Genomic DNA, 21,613 nt, shown 5'->3' with positions numbered 1-21,613 from the left:
CAAACTTTGTCTTATATAATTAATGATTTCAAAAATAAGCAGCCATGTTACATTGTATATATTGATATAAGCAGTGCATTCAATTCTGTATTACCTATTATCGTACATAAATATAATTTTGGTCCTGCAATTCATTCTTGGTTCAAAAATTATTTATTATTAAGAACATATAAAATTAAAATAGGTGATTATACTTTCTTTGATTTTGTTCCTTTATGTGGTATTCAACAAGGATCTATTCTTAGTGGCCTTTTCTTTTCAATATACAGTGGAACCTTGCTTAACGAGCATAATTCATTCCAGAATCTTACCCATAATGCAAAACACTTGTTAAATGAAATGGTTTCCCCATATAAATTAATGTAAAATACGATAATGTATTCCATGCCAAAAAAAATACTCAAATATTTTATGTATAACATTTATTCATAGAAAATTATTAAAATATACATTAAGGAGCATGAATCATTTTCGGGTTTTCTTCTAGCACAGAATGAACCAACCTGGAATACGAATTCAATTTGCAGAAAACAAAATAACAACAGATAATATGTCTGATAAACATGCCAGATGATATGCCAAATTTTGGGGCTATGTAAAGGCTATAAATAAATATTAGAAATTATTTAATTTGCCTAGAGATAGGTAGTTATGCTGCCATCTTGTATTAAATTTAATGACCAATTCCAAATTAAGTTTTTAAAATGTCTAAATTAAAAATTAATTATTTGTAATTATTAAATTTAATACAAGATGACAGCATAATTGCCTACCTCTAGGCAAATTAATTAATTTCTAATATTTATAGCCTTTACATAGCCCAAGGATTTGAAGTATTGTTTGGCATGTTTATTATATAATGGGTGATGGTTGTTGATGTTTATATGTAATATGTGTGAACACAAGTTTGGAAAAATGTTTGATTACAAACGACACTAAGATGCTAGCGAAACAAATGCTAAACATAGACTGATGGAGCATGTGCACAATCTGGGACTTCCTTTCTCCTTGTCACTCGTCATGCAAAAACATCGTTTGTTAAGTGGTCATTTTTTTACAATTTGTTTTGCTTGTTATATGAAGTGCTTGTTAAGCAAGGTTCCACTGTATTTAAATCAACTTTTCTGCCATCTTAAATCTTGTATAATAGTTTAATTTTATGTTATTGACTTAAACTAATCTGTTCTGATCCATCTATCTTACAGTCTGATATCTATTTATTAATAAGTATGCTTAAATCTACAAACCTAAAAATTAATACAGAAAAAACAGTGGTTATGTGTTACACTTTGATTCATAATCCTCCATTGCCTGTTTTTTACATCAATTCTAATCCAATTAATTACTTAACTTCTATCATTGATTTAGGCATAGTTTTTGACACCAAACTTACTTTTAAAAATCATATTGATAAACTAGTTAAATCTCCTGGCTATCAGACATGGAATTTTATGGAAATTTTGTAAGCCCATCTTTAATTAATAAAAGAGCATTGCAGATCATTTTTTTTAATGCTAATTTTCAATCTTGCACTGAGTAGGGACTGCCCATCTGGTCAATGGCTGCACCTTCCCTTTTACACAAGATTATTTCTGCTGCTATTAAGATATATCTTACATTTAACAAAATATGCAATTTGCCTTTCACTGTTGACTCTAATATTGCTAGAATTTGCCTGGGCTTCTCATCTTTCTTCAAGAAAATTAAATAGTTTGATCAGAGTTAATATATTACAAATATTTTAATGGTCTTATTTATGAAGATTGGTTTTTACTTCAAATTGTTGAGAAAACTTCACTCTTTTGCTAATGTTTTTACTCCTTTTTTATCATCTGAATCTATCCCAACGATCTTTCTTCTACCCTATATTGTAAAATCTTAATAATTTTCATGAATTTTTACATCTTGATCTCCCTGATTTTAAATTGAAATGTAAAAAAGTGCTCTGTTTTAAGATTTGTTACCTTGTTGTTTTTATTTTATTTTTTGTTTTAAGGGGTGTTATTAGTTTTTATGATATGTTTTTGTAGGGGGTGGAAATCAAATGTCTATCAAGACTTTTCCTCTAAATTTAATGAAATAAGTATTGTTTCTTATAAATTAACATTTTTAAAAAGCTTTATTTTTAACATTTATATAATAAGTTTTAAATACTGTAGTGGCATTAATTCTGCAGCACTACTAGTATAGTATAATGTTTTTTTCTTTCTTACATTTAATCTTATAATTTCATGTTTAATGTTATTTCATTCAGTTTCATAGAATTTCTATTTATAACTAAGTGCATTCAACAAATGGGTTTTTGTATATATGTATAGATTTGAATAGTAGAACCTTCTCTTTAATATTTTCTTGGGGACCCATATCCTAACATTGAAGCAAGTTTAAAGTGGCGATTTGGGAAAATGATGAAAAGCAATTGCAATAAATGAAATTGACATTTACATGTAATAATTTCTTCTGTTATTGCTCCGATATTAAAATTTAATGGTAACATCTCTGAATATAGCAATATCTATTATTGATAGTCACTGTATACTTCAGAACATAGATCAGTCTAATCCAGATCTCTCTCTCACTCTTTTTTTTTTTTTTTTTTTTTCTTTTTTTGCTTGTGAAACAATGCAACTAGTAAAAAATCAGGACACACGAATCAAATGTAGGAGTTCAGTTAAAAAAAAAAGCTCCTTAAAATTGAAGCCTAACATAAAATTGAGAAATGCTAAATTGAGGTCTAAATTCTATTGTTTTTATGGAGCAATAGAAATTGGGACAATTAAAAATGAACATGAAGTTCGGATAAATGTTAAATTGAGAAATATTAAAGCAGGATATTACTGTTTGTAATAGGTAAACAAAATATTTAAATTTTACATACATTCAAATATTTATATTAAAACTTTAGAAATTTAGTACAGGTATTTGTTGAAATTTATAGCCAAACTTGAGTTGTCACCATTTGGCTAACAACTAGTGGTAGCTACTTCTTTTGTATTTGCTTTTTTAATAATAATAACTTCAATATTTTTTCTGTACTTGAAAAAAACCATTATCTTGTGAGTAGTTAAAATGATGAGATTTAATTACATTTATTCTCTACATATGTCAAATATTCATTTTATTTAATTATACTTTTAAAATTTATTTAGATTTTATTACTTCTTAGTAATATACTTTTATATAATGATTTCTATTGTTGTTATTTCTTGACTTAAGTTTCATTTTGATTACATTTGCAATTATTAAATTTTTTTGCTTCTATAGAGAAGAGAAACGTTCAGAGCCATGGAAACCATCCGGTAAGGACAATTATAAAAATTAATTTATAGTAAATAATAATCTAGTTTGTGTTTCTAAACTTATATGTTGGTTGTATGTTACTTTTATGATATATAATTCTGTAAGTATTACTAGAATAAAAATTAAATGTATAAAACAGTCTTAAATAATAATAATAAAATGAAATAAATCATTGAACATTAACTTATTCTGGCTTAAAATTTTATTATTGAAGGAAGCTGGAGAGAGAGAGAATTGGCAAAGAGAGATAGTTGGCGTCCAAGAGATTCAGATAAAGATGTTCGAGGAAAGGATGATGAGAATACATGGAGAAAAAAAGATGAAGATATTCCTAAAAGAGTAGAAGAACCTGTACGTTCCTATCCTGATGATGATTGGAGAAGACAACCTCGCAAAGAGAGAGATGAGAGAGAAGATTCTTGGAGACGAGATGATGGTAATTAATTATATGTCTATTTTGATACTTGTAAACTGTTTTATTTTAACATAATATTATACAGGAGATCGCCGCTTTCCTCAAGTCCGTCGAGCACCTTATCCTGAACATGAAGATTGGCGAAAACCACAAGAAGAACGTTCAGAATATGGACGTGGATTTGATCGAGATATTGATAGAGATGATAAAAGTTGGAGAGATCGCAGGGATAATAAAGAGTTTGATCGTCGTGATAGAGAATTTAACAGGGATGAAAGAAGAGATTTTGATCGAAGAGATAGAGATTTTGATAGAAATAGGGATGATAGACGTGATAGGGATTATAATAGACGACCTGGAGACTTTGACAGACGAGACGAACGTAGAGATAGAGAGTTTGATCGTCGTGATAGAGAGTTTGATAGAAACAAAGAAAGAGATTTTGATCGTCGAGACAGAGACTTTGATAGAAATAGAGATAGGGAGCGTACTAACAGAGATAGAGGAGGTTATAGTGATCGTATTCCACCCCGTGGTCCTCGTGATAGAGAAGATAGGCGTATGGGCAGTGATGATCGTAACAAACCTAGTGAAGATGGAAATTGGAGAAGCTCAATGAAGAAAGGTAATTTTAAATATTTTTTGATCTTCTGAAGAAAATGTTTGATAGAAATATGTGTTGTATTAGGAGAATCTTTATCAACATATTTTAAAACAAAAGCACTGTTAAAATAAATTCTATTCATTTTTTGAGTCTTAATCTAAACATAATGCAAAAGCTGGATATGTCCATATTGTTTAAACTGCATTTTTTCTTTTTTTTTCTTTTTACATAATTGATGATCGATAGATATAAAAACAAATGTCTTGTATATGAGACAGCTTAAATTGCACCATTATTTACTAATAATAGTGAGTGATGAATGAATGTACAAATCTTATTAACAGTGGTTGCTGTTGTAGCAGAGTTCATTCCATTATCTATATTCTTAACTCTATTTAAAAAGAAGTATAGTGATGTAAAACAGAATATAGTCAAATCTCACTACAGCAATTTTTGATATACAGTGGTGCCTCATATAACGTACTTAATCCGTTCCAGGTGCACGTCCGTTAAGTGAAACGTCCGTTATACGAAACGCATTTTCCCGTAGAAATACATGTTAAAACATCTAATTCGTTCCGCAGCATAAAATAACCGTACTGTATCATAAAAAAATTAACATGGGGTGTGTTCTTTTATTCCTCCGCATAACTCTGCGCGAGCGACATTAGTTTAAAAATTCCTGCGGAACGTGTTCCTAAATTCCAGTGGGAGTGCGCACTGTCGAACGGCAAAAACGGTCGCTTGTAGCAGTAGTTTACGGCGGAAAGCAACATGGCGTCCTCCATAGCTCAGATAGTTTCGTTTTTGAGTCCATTATATGGTTTATGAACGAAAATTTAGAAATTTGAAAGCGCGAGTAGCGCACGCGGTGATGTGTCTTTACGAATTTTTTTCGAATGGTAGCCGGCATTCAAATTTTTTTCGTGGCTATTTTGAATGTTCTTTCAACAAATAATCCATTTTATGGTTAAATTTTACAATTGGGACCCTTCTTTTGCCTTTAAAAGCTCATATTTTAGAATTATAGATTCCTCCATCACGATATTATCGATAGTGCGGGCGCTACCATCTTTTTTCTTTCACCGTCGTTCCTAAATGCCTACAAACAGCAGCGCACTCCCGTAGTAGCGGAGACGCAGAGCAACCGCTATTAAAGAACGCACCCATGGAGCAGTCGCCAATTATGCCGAAAAGTCTGTTGTTCGCAGCCAGTCCGTTGCTCGAGTCGCGTAACGGCCAAACAGAAAGTCCGTTGTTCGCAGCCAGTCCGTTGCTCGAGTCACGTAACGGCCAAACAGAAAGTCCGTTGTTCGCAGCGTCCGTTATTCGAGGCGTACGTTATACGAGGCACCACTGTAATGATAAATTCCTTCATAATAATAAGAAATATTCCCTACACAATTTATACTAGCTTAACAAAACTTTTTCCAGGTGAATGATATCTTTTACTCAATAAATTGTTTAGCAAGAGATTTTAAACTATATGTTAAACTGCATATACTTTCCTTTCTTTATCACAATAATAATGCAGTAAGTTAATTTCAATGTAGCACTCATTTTAGAATCAAAATATAGTATTATTCTTAATATACAATTTCACAAAAACATTACCTGCAGGCAGTTAGTACAAAACTGGGAACAGATTTCCAGATTTAGCATGCTTTTGATATTTTAGTATTTAAATTTTTTATTAATGATGATAATATATATTCTAACATTGTCTAACTTTCCAGAAATAACTCTACTTGTATAGAGGAGGGGAATATTTTTAAAATCCCTCTACAATATTTTTTTCTTGTTTTGCTTAATATTGTTAGTGATTTGACTGTATTTCGTTAATAAATGAATTACATTTTTTTTAAAATAATACTATACTATGTGAAATAACAATGAATGAAATGTTATAAATGTAATGTTTCTAACATGTTTTAAAATTCTAATGAATGAATTTTTTTTTTTTTTTTTTATTTTAGAAGGAAGTAGCAGCAATGTGTGGAGAGACAGTAAAGATAAGAGATCAGACAGATTACGTAACAAAGAAGAACCAGATGAAGAAGGATGGAAGCGTGTCTGTCGTTAATAAATTAAATTGATTACTTCAATGACGCCTTAAAAGTCTGCATAGAAATATGCAAAATGATAATGGCTTCCGTTTGATTTGGGATTTGCTTTGATAATCAACTATATAAAATCAGCATTTAAAATTTTCAAATCATCTTATTCTAGTTTATATGGTTATTGCTAAATTATTAACATTGATTTTTTTTATCGTATTACTATACTGGTCTTACTAATTATGGAAATAGTATGAGAATAAAGCAAAATCTGATTATCATAATTATTTTATTGATAATATGAATGATCTTTAAATTTTGCAAATTTTAATAAGAATTTAATGTTTCATTTAAAAAACATGCATATTTTATGATGAATTTCTGTAACAAAGTATGTATAATTTTTTTCCTTTTTTTTTGGATTGTTGCATATTTGAGCTAATTGGTAATTTTTCTCAGTACAGTAATTTAATAAATCATCTCTCATAAACTCTTCTTTTGGAAATTTACAGCCATATATCTTCTATTTTAAAAATTAACTGAACAGGGATTTGTATAAATAATATATTATGCATAGAGATGTCATATCTCAATGCTTTTTGAAAGATATTTTACATCAATAATAGATAAATTAGTTTTATGATCACAATATGAAAAATTAATTTTTAGTTACTGATTCTCAGTAGGATATAATTTTTTAATATGTAAGTTTTACAGTTAAATAAATATCTGCATATCATTGGATTTCTGACTGTTCAAACTTTAAATAATATACACATCTATTCAAATTTATTGAAGAAAAATTAAATAATAAAAAATAATCATTATCATTTTCCTTAATTTTCATAGTTATTTGCTAATTTAACTATAAATAATAAAATGTATTTTTCTTTAATGTACTATTTTTATGAAGAAATTAATTTCTCAATTTATGTCCTAAAATGATTCTTCAAAACAAATAATCAGTAGAAAATAGAATCAAAAGAAAATGTTGATTGTTATATTCTTAAATGATTAATAGTCTTATCTGTCATTCTATGGGTGATTTTTGCTGCTTTTATCATTAGTCTTTATTTAAATTATAGCTTAAATAATACTAAAAGAATATTAATTTCATATTATATACGGTAATTTATAGAATACTAATAAAATTTGACCATATTAAACATTACGAATTGATTATGTAACAAAAGGAAAAATTAGTTTAAAATAAAAATTGCATCTTTGAATAATATTGTATTTGCACTCTTCCTCAAAATGTTTTCCACCATTTGGAACTCCAACTGGCAGACAATGCTGAACTGGTTGAAAAGGCAAAGAGGCTTGAAGTGGTGCAGAAGTTGGGGGCTGTGAAGGATCCCGAGAATGAACAGATTTCAGCATTCAGATTCTCAATTGACGACTGTATGCAAGGTTGTTCTGACGAGGGTTCCAGGGACAGTGGCAGGAGGCCGGGATTGCAGCCCATCTCAGTCCATGCTGGGCGGCTGTCTGTGTGTGTGTCACATTTAGAGGTTTGGGTTTAGTGTTACATAATTGTTATTAAACTTAAGATGTTATCACAGATATATTGTAATACCAAAGAATCAAAGACAGAAATATAGATCTGACTTTTCATGTCTGACATCTCTGCTTCATCTTTGAAGTTATTTTTTATTTTGGATTTATATAGGTTCTTAATAATAACTTTGCCATTAATCAGACTGCTATGAATTTCAACATACAGTATCTCACGGTAGTCAATCTGTTGATCTTTGTATCTTTTAGAAGTACAGATATACTCATTTCTGATATTTGATGTAGGACTGGGCAGGCTCCATGAGACATGAAATCCTCCAGATAAGCACTTCTGTTATAGTTCTGATTGACAACTTTAACTCAGGTTCTCCATTGAAATGAAGTGCTCTTAAAATCATACTTCCTTAAAACTAAGTGGATATCCTTTTTCTTCGCTATTTGGTAGTATATGGACTTCAGTGCCGGATTGTAGGTGATCCGGCACTGAAGTCCATATACTACCAAATAGTGAAGAAAAAATCATACTTTGTGTTACTGATGCATCACATGTCGATTATTGGATACAGAGCAATCATATCATCTGTAGTATACATGGAAGTACAAGTTGTCCAAGCCAACCAGAGAAAATCACTTACCTGAAAAAACCTCCACATCAAAATCATTTTAAAATACCCTTGGATGATACTGGGCAAACTTCCAGGTGCACCTGCATATGTCTTGTAGTCAGACAGCTTCTTCCATATTTTCCAGTAGTAAAACCCTCTGGTTGCAGAATATTGCATGATACATTTAGATTCAAAGAAATATGGAAATATGGAGAATAAATGAAAATGAAATTATCTTTTATTATTGATAAACAATAAATTCTGCCATTTTGTTTTATGCCTTAGTGCAGAAATTCTTAAACTGGTCCAGAGATTCTAGGGATCTGCAAGTGATTTTTTTATTTAATTTTTAATAAAATTAAATAAAAAATAATAAAAATACTATGCAATCCCAATTAATCTTTCATTATAATCATCTGCTGGCATTTCTTGTACAGTAGTTTAAACAAATTCCTGCTGTATAAATAGGGTTGCGCCTCCATGTTTCTGCCAGTTGTATCCGGGAACCGGATTAAGTATTATTTCTCCGGGTTGTGTAGTAAATCCCCACGTAATTATAAAAATTAATAATGTATATTAGAAATTCAGCAATTCCGTTTTCCTTGAACAATGAATCCAATAAAGGCAAAAATGTTTCCAATTGCAGATCAGTATTTCCATTTAGGGAAAGGAATTCAAAATAGAATTGACTTTTATGAAGATCCAGACGAAAATTCTGAGTCAATTGCTACGAGATTATTGAATTGTATTCAACAATGTAAACTTGATTTATCAAATGTAAGTTCTAATTCTGCAGATAATGCATCTGTTAATTACGGCAAGAAAAAATCTGTATACAAGAAATTAATTAACCTTAATTCAAAAATTTTGAAAAGTAATTATAACTGCCATGCTGCAACCAGACACGCATGTAAGGCATTATCTCTCGATGTTGAAAACTATTAAAAATATGTGCTGAATTTTGTTAGCTGTAAGAGGGTTAAAGCAGGAAGGTTTAGTGTATTGGAATATGACAATATCATTTGACACGTGACAAAGAGATGGCTATCTCTACATAAAGCTCTGGAAAAAATTGTTGATGCCTGGTCAGCAATAAAACTATTTTGTACAACAGGGTGAAGATACACAAAACCATTTGGAAATTCGTGAAGGGCAGTGAAGATGGGATTCGAGATAAAGTCCCTGTTATTACGTGAACTGGTATTACGGTGTTTGAAAGTAATGTACTGCCCGTCTTCAAAAACGAAATACTTTTATATGCAAGATATGTTGTTGATGCTTTCATCCTTTGGAGGAATGTTAATAACGCTCAATGTTTTCTTAACAAAATTAATAACATCCCATATGGTTTGACTTTATCAATGGAACAGGAAAGTGACATTAACGTAAATTTTCTTGATCTGTCCATCACTTGTAAATATGGTGAAATTTGGACAGATATTTATCGAAAGCCAAGCTACATACCCATTATTATACCGAAGAATTCCTTCGACCCTAGGAATTTTAAACGTGCAGCATTTCGATCATGGATCAAGCAGGCCTATATACATTGTACGAGTATGTGGGATACACATAGAGAATTAAATTACATATGTACTGTACAATAGGGATATCGGATAAGTGAAATTAATGAATAGTAAAAATTGATACTGGAATCGAATTTTACGAATGTAAATATCGAGTTAACAAGTTTAAGTAACCATAAAGAATATGGCTACTTAAATCTGTCTTAAACTTTATCAAAAAAGGATAATATTATGTAATTAGGAAAATATGACGTTTAAGCCTTTGTAAAGCCAAAAATGTTCATTAATTAAACGTTAGTCCAGTATTTATTTTTTTAATGCCTTAATATTGTGTTGGTAAATGCTTTAAATTAAAATTTTGGATAACTTCATTGTATGTTCTTTATTATACTTTAAATTTTCTTTGATGTTATTGCATCACTTTATGAAATGTTGAAATACGTAATTGCATCAGTTTTAGCACCTATTTAATTTCAATCACGACAGCAAATGATATGGATGATTTTTTTCTTTTAAACTATTTGAACCAAAAGTTACATAAAATTGGGATTTCATAATCATCCGAAATTATTATTATTATTAGTTTATGACTGGAAATCACTGGATTTATGCAATTTTAGTTTAATGTCGTATAAAACTGACTGCTCGTACAACTTTGCTTAAAACATGCGACTCAAAAAACCCCCAAAACGGCGGCTCAAGAAGTAGGTCACGCGTGTCCTGACCTTGGTGTGAACATTACCCCGCGACGGCCCACCATTGGCCAACGGTTCCATTCCCTAAACACTAGGGGTGCATATACTTTTCGTTTTGTATGGATTGATCTGTACAGTACAATCGGATTAGTGCTTGTCACGTGATACAGATAGCTTCTGTCATGGCGGAAAGTATACAAGTAGGATCGAAGATGGTGGCAAGTTTAGGAATCATTTTAGAAATGTTATCGGAATTAGATTCAGAATCCGAGGAAGAAGAATTAATTTTGGTTAATTATTTAACACAATATAAAAGTAAGAAAAAAAAAGTTATTTTGCATACCGATTTCTAATTATGTTTAAGAGATTGCATTAGGACAGATGTTTTTAAAAAACACTTTCGAGTAAGTGACTTACTTTCGAAAATTTACTGAAGGATCTTGTTCCCATTTTATTACAATCAAAAGAAATAGTAATAGGAAAAGGAAGAAATGCACCGTCAGTTGACCAGCAACTTTTAATGTCACTGTGGCTTCTTGCCAACCAAGAATCGTTCAGGTAAGCAAAACAATAATTTTACTGATTGAGATAATTCTGTACTAAGTGTACTGTACTATTCTGTTTTCACACACATTACAGAGGAGTTGGAGACAGATTTGGAGTTTGTCGGAGGACTGCGTGGAGATGCCTGATTAGAATTGTTAGCGCTATAAATGTTCTGAATACACAAAGCCATATTATAAATTGGCCTTCAGCTCAGAAGGCAAGGAAAATTGCTCAGACGTTTGCTATGAAATGTGGTATTACTGGAGTTATTGGCTGACCAGATGGAAAGCATATGGCAATCAAGGCCCCTTTAAAGGAACCTCAAGCATATATAAATAGAAAAGGATTTCACTCCTTAGTTCTACAGGGAGTATGTGATGAGAAAATGTGCTTTATTGATTGTTACATTGGTGAAATTGGCTCTGTTCACAACTGCACAATATTTAAAAGATCTGAAGTGTATCAGAGTTTGCAGTGGTGATGGCTTTCCACAGGCAGATTTTCATATCATAGGAGATGGTGCATACCAACTTTCAAAGCATTTAATTGTCCCCTACAGAAACAATGGTTTTTTATCATCTAAAATTATGTTTAACAATAAGTTTTCATCGTGTGGACAGACTATTGAGAGAGCATTTGCTCATCTAGTTGGTCGGTTCAGAAGGCTGAAGTTTTTGGATATGTCTTGCATGGACTTAATGGTAGAACTTATAGCTGCATGTTGTACTTTCATTACATTCTGTAGAACTACAGAATATTATGTAATCAGTATGGAGTAATGATGAAGAGAGAGTAGAAAATGGAGTGCAAATAACAGAAGTGGAAAAAAATGTGGTAGAGGAGATAACATATGAACAAGACCAAGAAATGGGATATTTAAAGAGAGAGCAGATAATGTTAGAAATAATGTCACAAGCAAACAGAGGATAAATTAATCAGCTCCTCAATTCATATTTTTCTAAACAAAATTCATTAGTGAAATTACGTATATTAAAATCAATTAGAATAAATTATTGTTGAACTTTTATTTTGTCAGAATCTGTTACATTATAGCTCAAGAACATTGTAATTTCTCTATATAAGCAGGGGAAATTCATGAGAAGCTAATCACTACAGTGAAAATTGTTCTTGTCTCCCTTGTACATCATTTCTTGATGTAGTATGTACCATAAATAATTCTGAAACAGCATTTTATACAGTGGCGTGCCGTCATTGGAAGCGATGGAAGCGCCGATTCCACCTTCCAATGACCTTCCCTTGTATTTTATAAAATATAAATTTTCATATTTTAACGAACTTCGCATTAATTAAAATTAATGTTTTATTATAACTGCATTATGTAACTTTTACACATTTCTATACTACATGTGAAAAAACCGATAAGGTTGCTATTGTATATTCGAATAATTCGGTGGCGGAAGGAGTGTCGAAACCGAGTCAATTTCCAATCAGCCAGATTATATAGGCATTGGCACATGCGGTTTACAGAGCACCAACCTCACCCGGTTTAGCTGGTAGAAGCGATACACGCGTAAAGCGTCCAATTTTATATCCCGGAGAGGTTGTGGGCTGTTAGCCGCCTGCCTGCTAGATGTTCGGCCGCCCTCGCCCGATTATGCGAATCATGAGCAGACTAGATCACGGCGGGCAACCCCGGCCCGCGGGCCAGCTACGGCTCGCGAAAAGTTTCTATCCGGCCAGCGAGATCTTTAATAGATTATTAAATTGGAAAAATAACTAATTAATAGTTACTTTTCCAATTCTTTGTAATTTTCGAAAACGATAAGAGAAATAAATGTAGTAATTAACTTTTTATTTATTTATTTCATATTTACAGACTAAAAAAATTACGAGTCACAAGAAGGCGTCAATTAACTACTACGGCCCGCGGAAAAAACGTAAAATTTATTCTGGCCCACGTTATAAAAAAGATTGCCCACCGTAGACTAGATTTATAACTTAACCCAACCGATAGGAGTTTACTGGCATGTTTTTATGATAGTTCTGTATAGTTGACAGAAGTTTAAAAAAAAAATCCATTAAAATATTTGATATATTTATTCTGCTCTCCCCATCTTATATTACTTACGGATTTCAATGTTAAACCGGTGATATTACGATTTAGTATGTCCCATCTGTAAGGGGATGCAGAAAAAACGTGTAAAATTATAGTACAGTGATAAAAAATTAACTGTTACTTTGGCAGCATCATTTACAACCAAATTTAATGAATGAGACGTACAATGGTACAGAAAAAGTTCTAGAATTTATTTTCCTTAAATTTACGATTTATGTATCGGTTGTCATAAAAATTTCTTTCCACTTCTTTCCCAAGACTACCGATATTCAAGTACAAAGTAACTAGTTTCGACTTATTTCTACTTAAGTAGTAGTAAAATAATTAAGCGATTAGGGAATTAGAAACATAAATAAAACCCTGATGAAAAAGCTGAAGTTTTACTTAAACAGAAGCTTAATTGAACCAATCTCTTGCCGAGTACAGTGGGGTCTGTTCTCTTCATAATATTAGATGTAATAAAGACAAATTTTTCCAGTTCAATGAGAGTGACCGAAAAGTTGTAAATTTTGGAAATTTCCGTGAACAGTTGGTCCTAAACGAATTAGTTAGAAAACGAACGACGGACAATCTGTTAAGTTTAACATATTTAGATTTTTACAGCTATGGCGAGAAACGTTTAAAATCTACAACAACCCTGTGGCGTCCTTTGAGATATACTAGTGATGCGACAAAAGAGGCATTTGACATTGACCGGTATCGACACCCTCGGGATTTGGCACGCCCACACCTACCTGGACCGTCTCTGATTCCATTCATTAGCCACTCGTAGGGAGCTACAGTATTTCACTAAGTGGATTGTTTTAAGATTTAAAAAGCAAAGAATATTTTGTTATTTTTATGTACGTTTCTTCACAAAGTTATATTTAATTATAATTTTCTTTAAAAGTATATTCATACAATTGAAGAATTTTTTGTACTAGGTATGTATATTTGTCACACATTTTGTTTTACCAAGTTTTTTCTGATAATTTTAATTTTAGCCCTTATATCGTGGCTAGTGATTCAAAAATTTAAAAAAAGTTTTGGCTCAAGACCATATAATGAAAAAGAAAACATTATTAAAAGAGAAAGACCAATGCCTAAATTAAATATAAATACGTAGACAAAAAAATTTCGAGATTTTGACGATAAAATTTATGACGAATGACGATTCTTTCGTCAAATTGAAGCAATTTGGAATTCAAAGCAGAATAGAATTTAACATTGGTAGACGTTATAATTTTCAATATTTATTTTATATTAAGATAATTTAGATAACATCTATTAATCGTAATTAATAGATGTTATGTGTTTTTTCTCAAAGCAAGAATTGGCATTTAGAGGGTATAGGGAATTTATTGAATCTAATAACGGAGGTAATTATATTGAACTTTTTTATTTATTAAGTAAGTCAGATAATCTATTAAAAATACATTTAAAGTAGTATACGGTTTTTACTGGCTTATCGAACAAACGAATACGAACGGGCCCTGACGCGCAATTAGTTGATTGCCCCTGAAAGTCGGTTTCTTACAGAAACAGCTTCTCTATCATCAAATGTCACGGCACGCCACTGATTTTATATGTACTCTCTTTCAAGCAAGATGCAATATATACATTGTTCCTACTCAAGTTTGTTTTAAATTCCATCAGTTTCCCTAACCAACTTTGTGCAAATTCTCTGACCTTCACAACCTTTACAGTACAGCAAATTAGCAAAATAAAACAGCAGTTGACTTACTATGCACAATTTATTCTGTTGTTAAGCCACAACTATAAACCTACATGGTTTTGAAAAAAGAGAAAGAAAATATTTATTTTTCATTCATTACTTAATAAATCCTGTAATCCATTACAAAAGTATAAGTTCATTAAAATTTCTCTTAATAATAAACCAAAAAAGAAATTGTTATGTAATCATTATAATAAAAATGATTATACTATTTAAATTAAAATTAAAAAATAATAAAATCAGTTTATTAAAATTTCTCTCAAGAGTGTAAATGATAACATTGTTTCGTTTTAACAAATCATTTGTACATCAAATTTATTTCATCTACATTCTTTTAATTGAATTTATTACTTTTGTTTTGGTATCAGTCTCTCAAGCAATGAAAGTAATTTTTCTCTAAAGTTTTGCCTTTCAGTTTTTTGGTTTTCAAAATATTTTTATCTATGATGGTGGTTCATCTTTATCATTTCTCTGTCCTGCATTGGGTTGCTTCCTGTTTCTAGCTTTTATTAATTCTAAGGATGAGGATGGAGATGATGGAATTTCTGATGATAATGGTTCAGAACTGCTGAGTATTTCAGCTGGCAACTACTAGAATTATTGGTCACAGACAAACCTGAAGACGAGCTGAAAGTTGCCCTGGGTTCAAACTGGGGTAAGTCTCCAAGAGCTATCTGCATATCAGAAAAATACTTCCATTCTTTTCTATCCTTTCCTGAAGTTTTATTGTGGAGTTTTAAAAAGACAATTTAATGCAGTAAATCTTTCATTTTGATTTCTGCTTGACTATTTGTTACAGGTATGCCCTCATTCCTCAGCTTTTCTCCAATCATGATCCATACCTAAAAAATGAAGAATTTTCATGAATTCCTAATAATAAAATAACAGAAAATAAACAACTTTGCTTGAAAACAGCATTAAAAAAAACTGAGTAATGACTGATCTAATAGTTGAGTAATTAAGATCTACTTGTACTATATATATTTAGATCAACAGCAATTGTTCTTTTCGTACTTTTTTATTGGTGAACTTGGGTGAGAGTCAAAATATTTCTTACGCTCTACATACAAGGTAATCAGTAGCTTTACCTGTGAATCTTTCCATTGTATTAGCTTTGATGAACCTAAACAAATATGACTTTGCAGCTATGGTATTATTTATAGCAGTGGCGTGCAGCGACATTTTATGACGTAAGCTGTGTTTCTGTAAGAAGCCGACTTCCAGGGGCAATCAGTTAATTGCGCGTCAGCGATGGTCTAGGGTCCATTCGTATTCATTTGTTCGATAAGCCAGTAAAAACCGTAGACTTCTCTAAATGTATTTTTAATATCACAAGTACATTCTGAATCTCTAGTCACGATATAAGGGCTAAAATTAAAAATAAATTATAAAAACTTAATGCACCGCACATTTTTTCACCGATTACATACCTGGTACAATATATTGTTCAATTGTATTAATATACTTAAAGAAAATTATAATTAAATGTGGCTTTGTAAGGAAACGTACATAAAATTAACAAAATATTCTTTACTTTTTAAATTTTAAAACAATCCACTCAGTCAAATAGCTCGATAAGAGTGGCTAATGATGGAATCAGACGGTCCAGGTATGTACAGTGTGTGCATGCCAAATCCGGAGGGTGCTGATACCGGTCTATGTCAAATGCCTCCTGTCGCATCACTAGTGTACCTCAAAGAACGTGACAGGGCGGTTGTAAATTTTAAACATTTCTCACCATAGCTGTAAAGATCTAGATACAGTATGTTAAAGTTAGTATTAAGTAGATTGTCAGTCATTTGTTTTTTAATTCGTTTTAGGACCAGTTCACAACTTTTTAGTCACTCTAAGTGAACTGGAAAAATGTGTCTTTATTATCTAATATTACGAAGAAATCAGTCCCCACTGAACTCGGCTAGAGATTGGTTCGGTTAAGCTTTAGTTTAAGTAAAATTCTGGCTCTTTCGGCAGGGTTTTATTTATGTCCTCAATTCCCTAATCTCTTATTTCTACTTAAGTAGTTAATTATTTAAGTTGAAACCAGTTACTCTGTACCTGAATATTTGTAGTCTTGGGAAAAAAAGTGGAAAGACATTTTTATGACAACGGGTATATAAATCGTAAATTTAAGAAAAATAAATTCTGGAGCTTTTTTTGTACCTTGAGCGTCTCATTCATTGAATTTGGTTGTAAATGATGCTGCCAAAGTAATAGTTAATTTTTTTTAACATTGTACTAATTATACACGTTTTTTTCCCTACATTTCCTTATAGATGGGACATACGAAATCGTAATATCACTGGTTTAACATTGGAATCCGTAAGTAATATAAGATGGGAGAACAGAATAAAAATAAAAAATTAAAATATTTGATAGTTCTGTGTAGTTGACAAAAGTTATCATAAAAAACATAACCCAACCGATAGGAATTTACTGATAAGTTATAAATGTACAGTACTTATAATTCAAATAATCGGGCGAGGACGGCTAACAGCCCAGAACCGGTCCGGGATAGAAACATTAAAAGTGTTATATGTGTGTAGCTTCCACCAGCTAAATTGCCTGAGGTTGGCGCTCTGTAAACCGCATGCGCGAATGCCTATAATCTGGCTGTTTGGAACAAGGTATATAGAGATAAGGTAGCGCAAGTCGCTCTAGCGAGAAAAACGCCACTGCGCATGACGTCACCATCGAGAAACTTGATTCACTACCGCTCGGTAACATGTTGCTGTTTATGTCAGAAACGCATTCTTAGAGAAACGAATGCACCGCAAAACTCAAACAACGGTTAATAAACTTGTACGATTGTTAATATGATGCTATTCAAAATCAAATTAATTAATTAAATTACGCCTGTAAACTTATTCTACATAACACGCCGCAATTCACTCGTATGAGAAAACTAATTAGCCTCTTGGGATGCCGTGTGTCGTATATGACACAATTTTCCTTCCAAAGAAGGAGAAGCAGCTCTTGTTTTTTGCTTCTTAAACAATTATATTTGTTATTAATTTCATCAGTGGAGTTTAGTGAAGCTTATTAGACTACATGCATCCCACTGTGATAAAAAGAAAGGAAAATATGAGTGATTGTCTGAGCACATGTTTTTGGAAGTGATCACAAGTATGACTGTTTCATGTAAGTATTCATTTTTCTCTGTTACTATTGATTATAATTTTACAGTTTAAACGTGATTTTGTTCAGGAGACTTATAAGATTATATAAGAGTATTTTTTAAAAACTATATTAATAACAGTATTTCATGAGATGAGCTAACTTTTGAATGTGTCGTATATGACACGTTGGTTCTTAATGTTACAATAATTACATTACAGCCTATGAACTGTTTTCATATTGGCAAGTTATTTACTTTTATAGTTATTTTGTCATTTAGTCAGCAATATGTATTCTATTATTTATTTTCATTTTTTATTAAATTAATTTATTAATAAAAATAAATAATTAAATTAATTTCTGTGATTTGTTTTTGTATAGTTATTTATCTAGTCTGCAGGATTTTGTTTGTTAAGAATTTATAAATTATTAATATGATAAATCATATATTAAAACTAAATCATTGACATTTATTATAAATTTTTTAGTGTCAACAGATGAAATAAGGAAGGAACATGATAGGACACTTGATATTGATAGAAATTTGTGTGGACTGGAAGGCAGGTCCAGTGATGAAGACAGTGACCAAACATTTAAACCAGTCAGAACATTTATCAACCAAATTGTCCTGAAGAATGTAAGTCATTAGATGATACATTTGACGATGATGAAAATGATGCTTCAGCTATGTACATAGAGGAAGATTTCTTGACATCAGTGCAGTAACAGACTCCACCATGGCACCATACAAATAGATTTAAGCCCTTGCTACCAGCTCCTGCATTTCAGGAAGAACCCTGAAAGGGTAAGGAGTGTGAGTCTGAAGAATATTTCTTGATTTATATTCCTGAAAATCTCTTTGATGTCAGTGCTTGATGATGACATGCACAAATCAAATATCACTGATTCACCTGGATAAACTTTTGAACTTTACTGCTGATGAAATGAAAACAATTTTTGGATAGTCTACAGAAGAGATAGCAGAGCAATAAAACAGAAGAAGAATAACCCACTTCAATATTTGAAATTAAAGTAAAAGTGTCAAAATGGCTATTACATTCAGATAGTACAGAAAATAAAAAAAATGAATAGTGAAGATGACGAAGAAAAGGAAAATAATGAAAAATACTCCAACTTTACATCCCAGAAAAATACAATGCAAAAGTGGAGCAAAACACATGCCAGAAATCATTACAAATGGCAAAAATCACTGCAGCCAAATGCACTGATATCAAAGTGTATGAGATACAGTGTACTGTATCAAATGCAAAATCCATCTGTGCCTTGTGACAAATAAAAAGTGCTTCAAAGCATGTCATATGTAAATATAAAATGTCAATTGTTGTATAAAAACAGTCAAATAAACCATTTTTACATGAACAGAACAGTTTGCATTTTGTACAGGTAGAGATCCATTGTCATATATGACACATACCATTTTTTAATGACCGAATACAAAAAAATTGAAAAAAAATGATAATTTACTAACAAGTGACATCCAAAGGTCAATAATATAACAAAACTTGAATAAAAAAAGAATTTTTTTTAGTAGTGGATCTCAAGAAGTTAGAGAAAAAGTATTCTATAAGCAATTAAATTGTTACTTTACCTCATGGCTACTCTTCAGGCAAATAAACATGAAAAAAATATGAAAAATAAAAAAATAGGCAAATAAACATGAAACAATAAAAAATAAATGTTTTTCCGTGATATTTCCCGAGTAAAGAATAAAATTTTTTTTGTTATAAATATGTTTCTTATATAAAACTAAAGTTTAAAAAAAATAATACTAATGCTTCACAAGTAACAAAATACATTTTTGCTTTTTTATTCAATACAAAATGAATGTCTACAATAGATGAATGAATACAATAGATCTAGATATCTTTTTTTTTTTTTTTTTTGTATTATCTGTTTCTGCTTCAATATCTGGTTCTGTTTCTCCTTCTGGACCACATTCATATATCATATCTTCTTCTGCAATTTGAGCAGCTCTGATATTAGATTGGCAAATTAATGGTGATAAGTCCATTCTTGCCATATCCTTTCCTTCTTGCTCTGTTCTACTTTCTAATTCATCTTGATTGGAAGAAAAAGGCTCACTCTTTTCAGCTTTTTCTGAAGAATTCTCACTAATTTCAGAATTTCTTCCAATTCCATTTGCTTGAGAAATTGAAATTGGTTCAATTTTTGCACGTTTATTGTAAGTTCGTTTTCTTACTGCTCCTGTGGCAGCGGCCACAGAAGGCACAACTTCAGTTTCTTCTTTAGGCTGAGAAAATGCATAAGTTAGATGCTCTTCATGCATTTCTTTTGAAGGAAACTGACCAGATAATGTTAACTGTGTTGATATACTTTCAGAATTATCAATAAAAGCATCTGACTGTTCTCTTTTAACTGCTTGAATAAATCTATCCTTATTCTTTATAGGATTATCTTCTTGGCTGGAAGACATATGTTGACTACTTGATAAGATTAGATTCTCAGCAAGCTTTAAGTGTTTCAATTTCTTCAGAAAATCTAACAAAAATTCTGGTTGACCATCAGCTTGAGATATTATTTTTGAGACTTCTGCATAAACTGATTCTTGCATTGTACTAGTATTCACAACATTTTTTGATTCAACTTCTCTAGCTCTTGTATTGGAAGATGATGGTATTGCAGAATTACTAATATCTGAAAAAATTGATATATTTGCACTAGCAATTGGATGATCATCAATTTTAGGGATTCTTGAATTGAGGATGTCAAAAAGTATCGTTTACAAGTTTTACAAAATCAGAAATTTCCTGGTCATCAGGTAGAAGGAAAGATATTGCTTGAACGACACGATTAGAAAATAACTGGCAAGCTAGATTAACTTTTTGATGTTCTGTTCCATGCACATCCAAATGAGCTTGTGTCAGTTTTAGACAAAGCTTCATTTCCCCATTATCCAAGGATAATATTTTCAGAAAAACATCTTTATTCACATGTTTTCCTCCTGGTAAAATAATGCCTTCATCTAGTACATGATTCCTCAAAAGTTTAATCAAATGTGACACATCTGAATAGACCCATATGTGCTTTCCTGGATGTGTAGGATTTTCAAAGCATGTATTTTCATGGTCAACTTTGAGATAGTTCCATACCTTTGAATTTTTTCCTCCCCGATCACACACAACAGCAACAACTATAAATCCTGCACTCTGAACTTTAGTTATTATTTCTTTTAATAATTCACCTGTCATAGTGGTATCAAAGTCATAATAAACAGACCGTTTCCAATTCCCACACAGAGCACGAGCCATTACTACCTGTACCTGACTGCGAGGTCCAAAAACTTTGTCCATCTCTTGGTCATAACAGAGTCTGGAGTCAACATTCATTTCATCAAAGCTTAGAATGCAGAGAGATTCTATAACCGAGACTTTCAGATTTCATCTTCATTATTTGCAAAACA

The 21,613-nt window shown here is 31.4% G+C and overlaps 1 protein-coding gene across 1 annotated transcript in view; it reads left to right on the top strand.

Moving 5' to 3' along the window:
* The window catches only part of eIF3a (eukaryotic translation initiation factor 3 subunit a), a 42,145-nt gene extending 35,025 nt beyond the window's left edge, over positions 1-7,120 (top strand). The window contains exons 17-20 of the mRNA XM_067273333.1: positions 3,265-3,299; positions 3,515-3,736; positions 3,801-4,340; positions 6,296-7,120. Coding sequence (XP_067129434.1) covers positions 3,265-3,299; positions 3,515-3,736; positions 3,801-4,340; positions 6,296-6,402 — 904 coding nt within the window. The 3' untranslated portion in view covers positions 6,403-7,120. The remainder of the gene's footprint in view (positions 1-3,264; positions 3,300-3,514; positions 3,737-3,800; positions 4,341-6,295) is intronic.
* The last annotated feature ends 14,493 nt before the right edge of the window (positions 7,121-21,613 follow it).

The sequence above is a fragment of the Centruroides vittatus genome, unplaced genomic scaffold, assembly GCF_030686945.1.
Source record: "Centruroides vittatus isolate TY-2023 unplaced genomic scaffold, ASM3068694v2 contig_474, whole genome shotgun sequence".
Classification (NCBI taxonomy): Eukaryota; Metazoa; Arthropoda; class Arachnida; order Scorpiones; family Buthidae; genus Centruroides; species Centruroides vittatus.
Note: the sequence above shows the minus strand (reverse complement) of the source record. Positions and strands in the feature narration are given on the sequence as shown.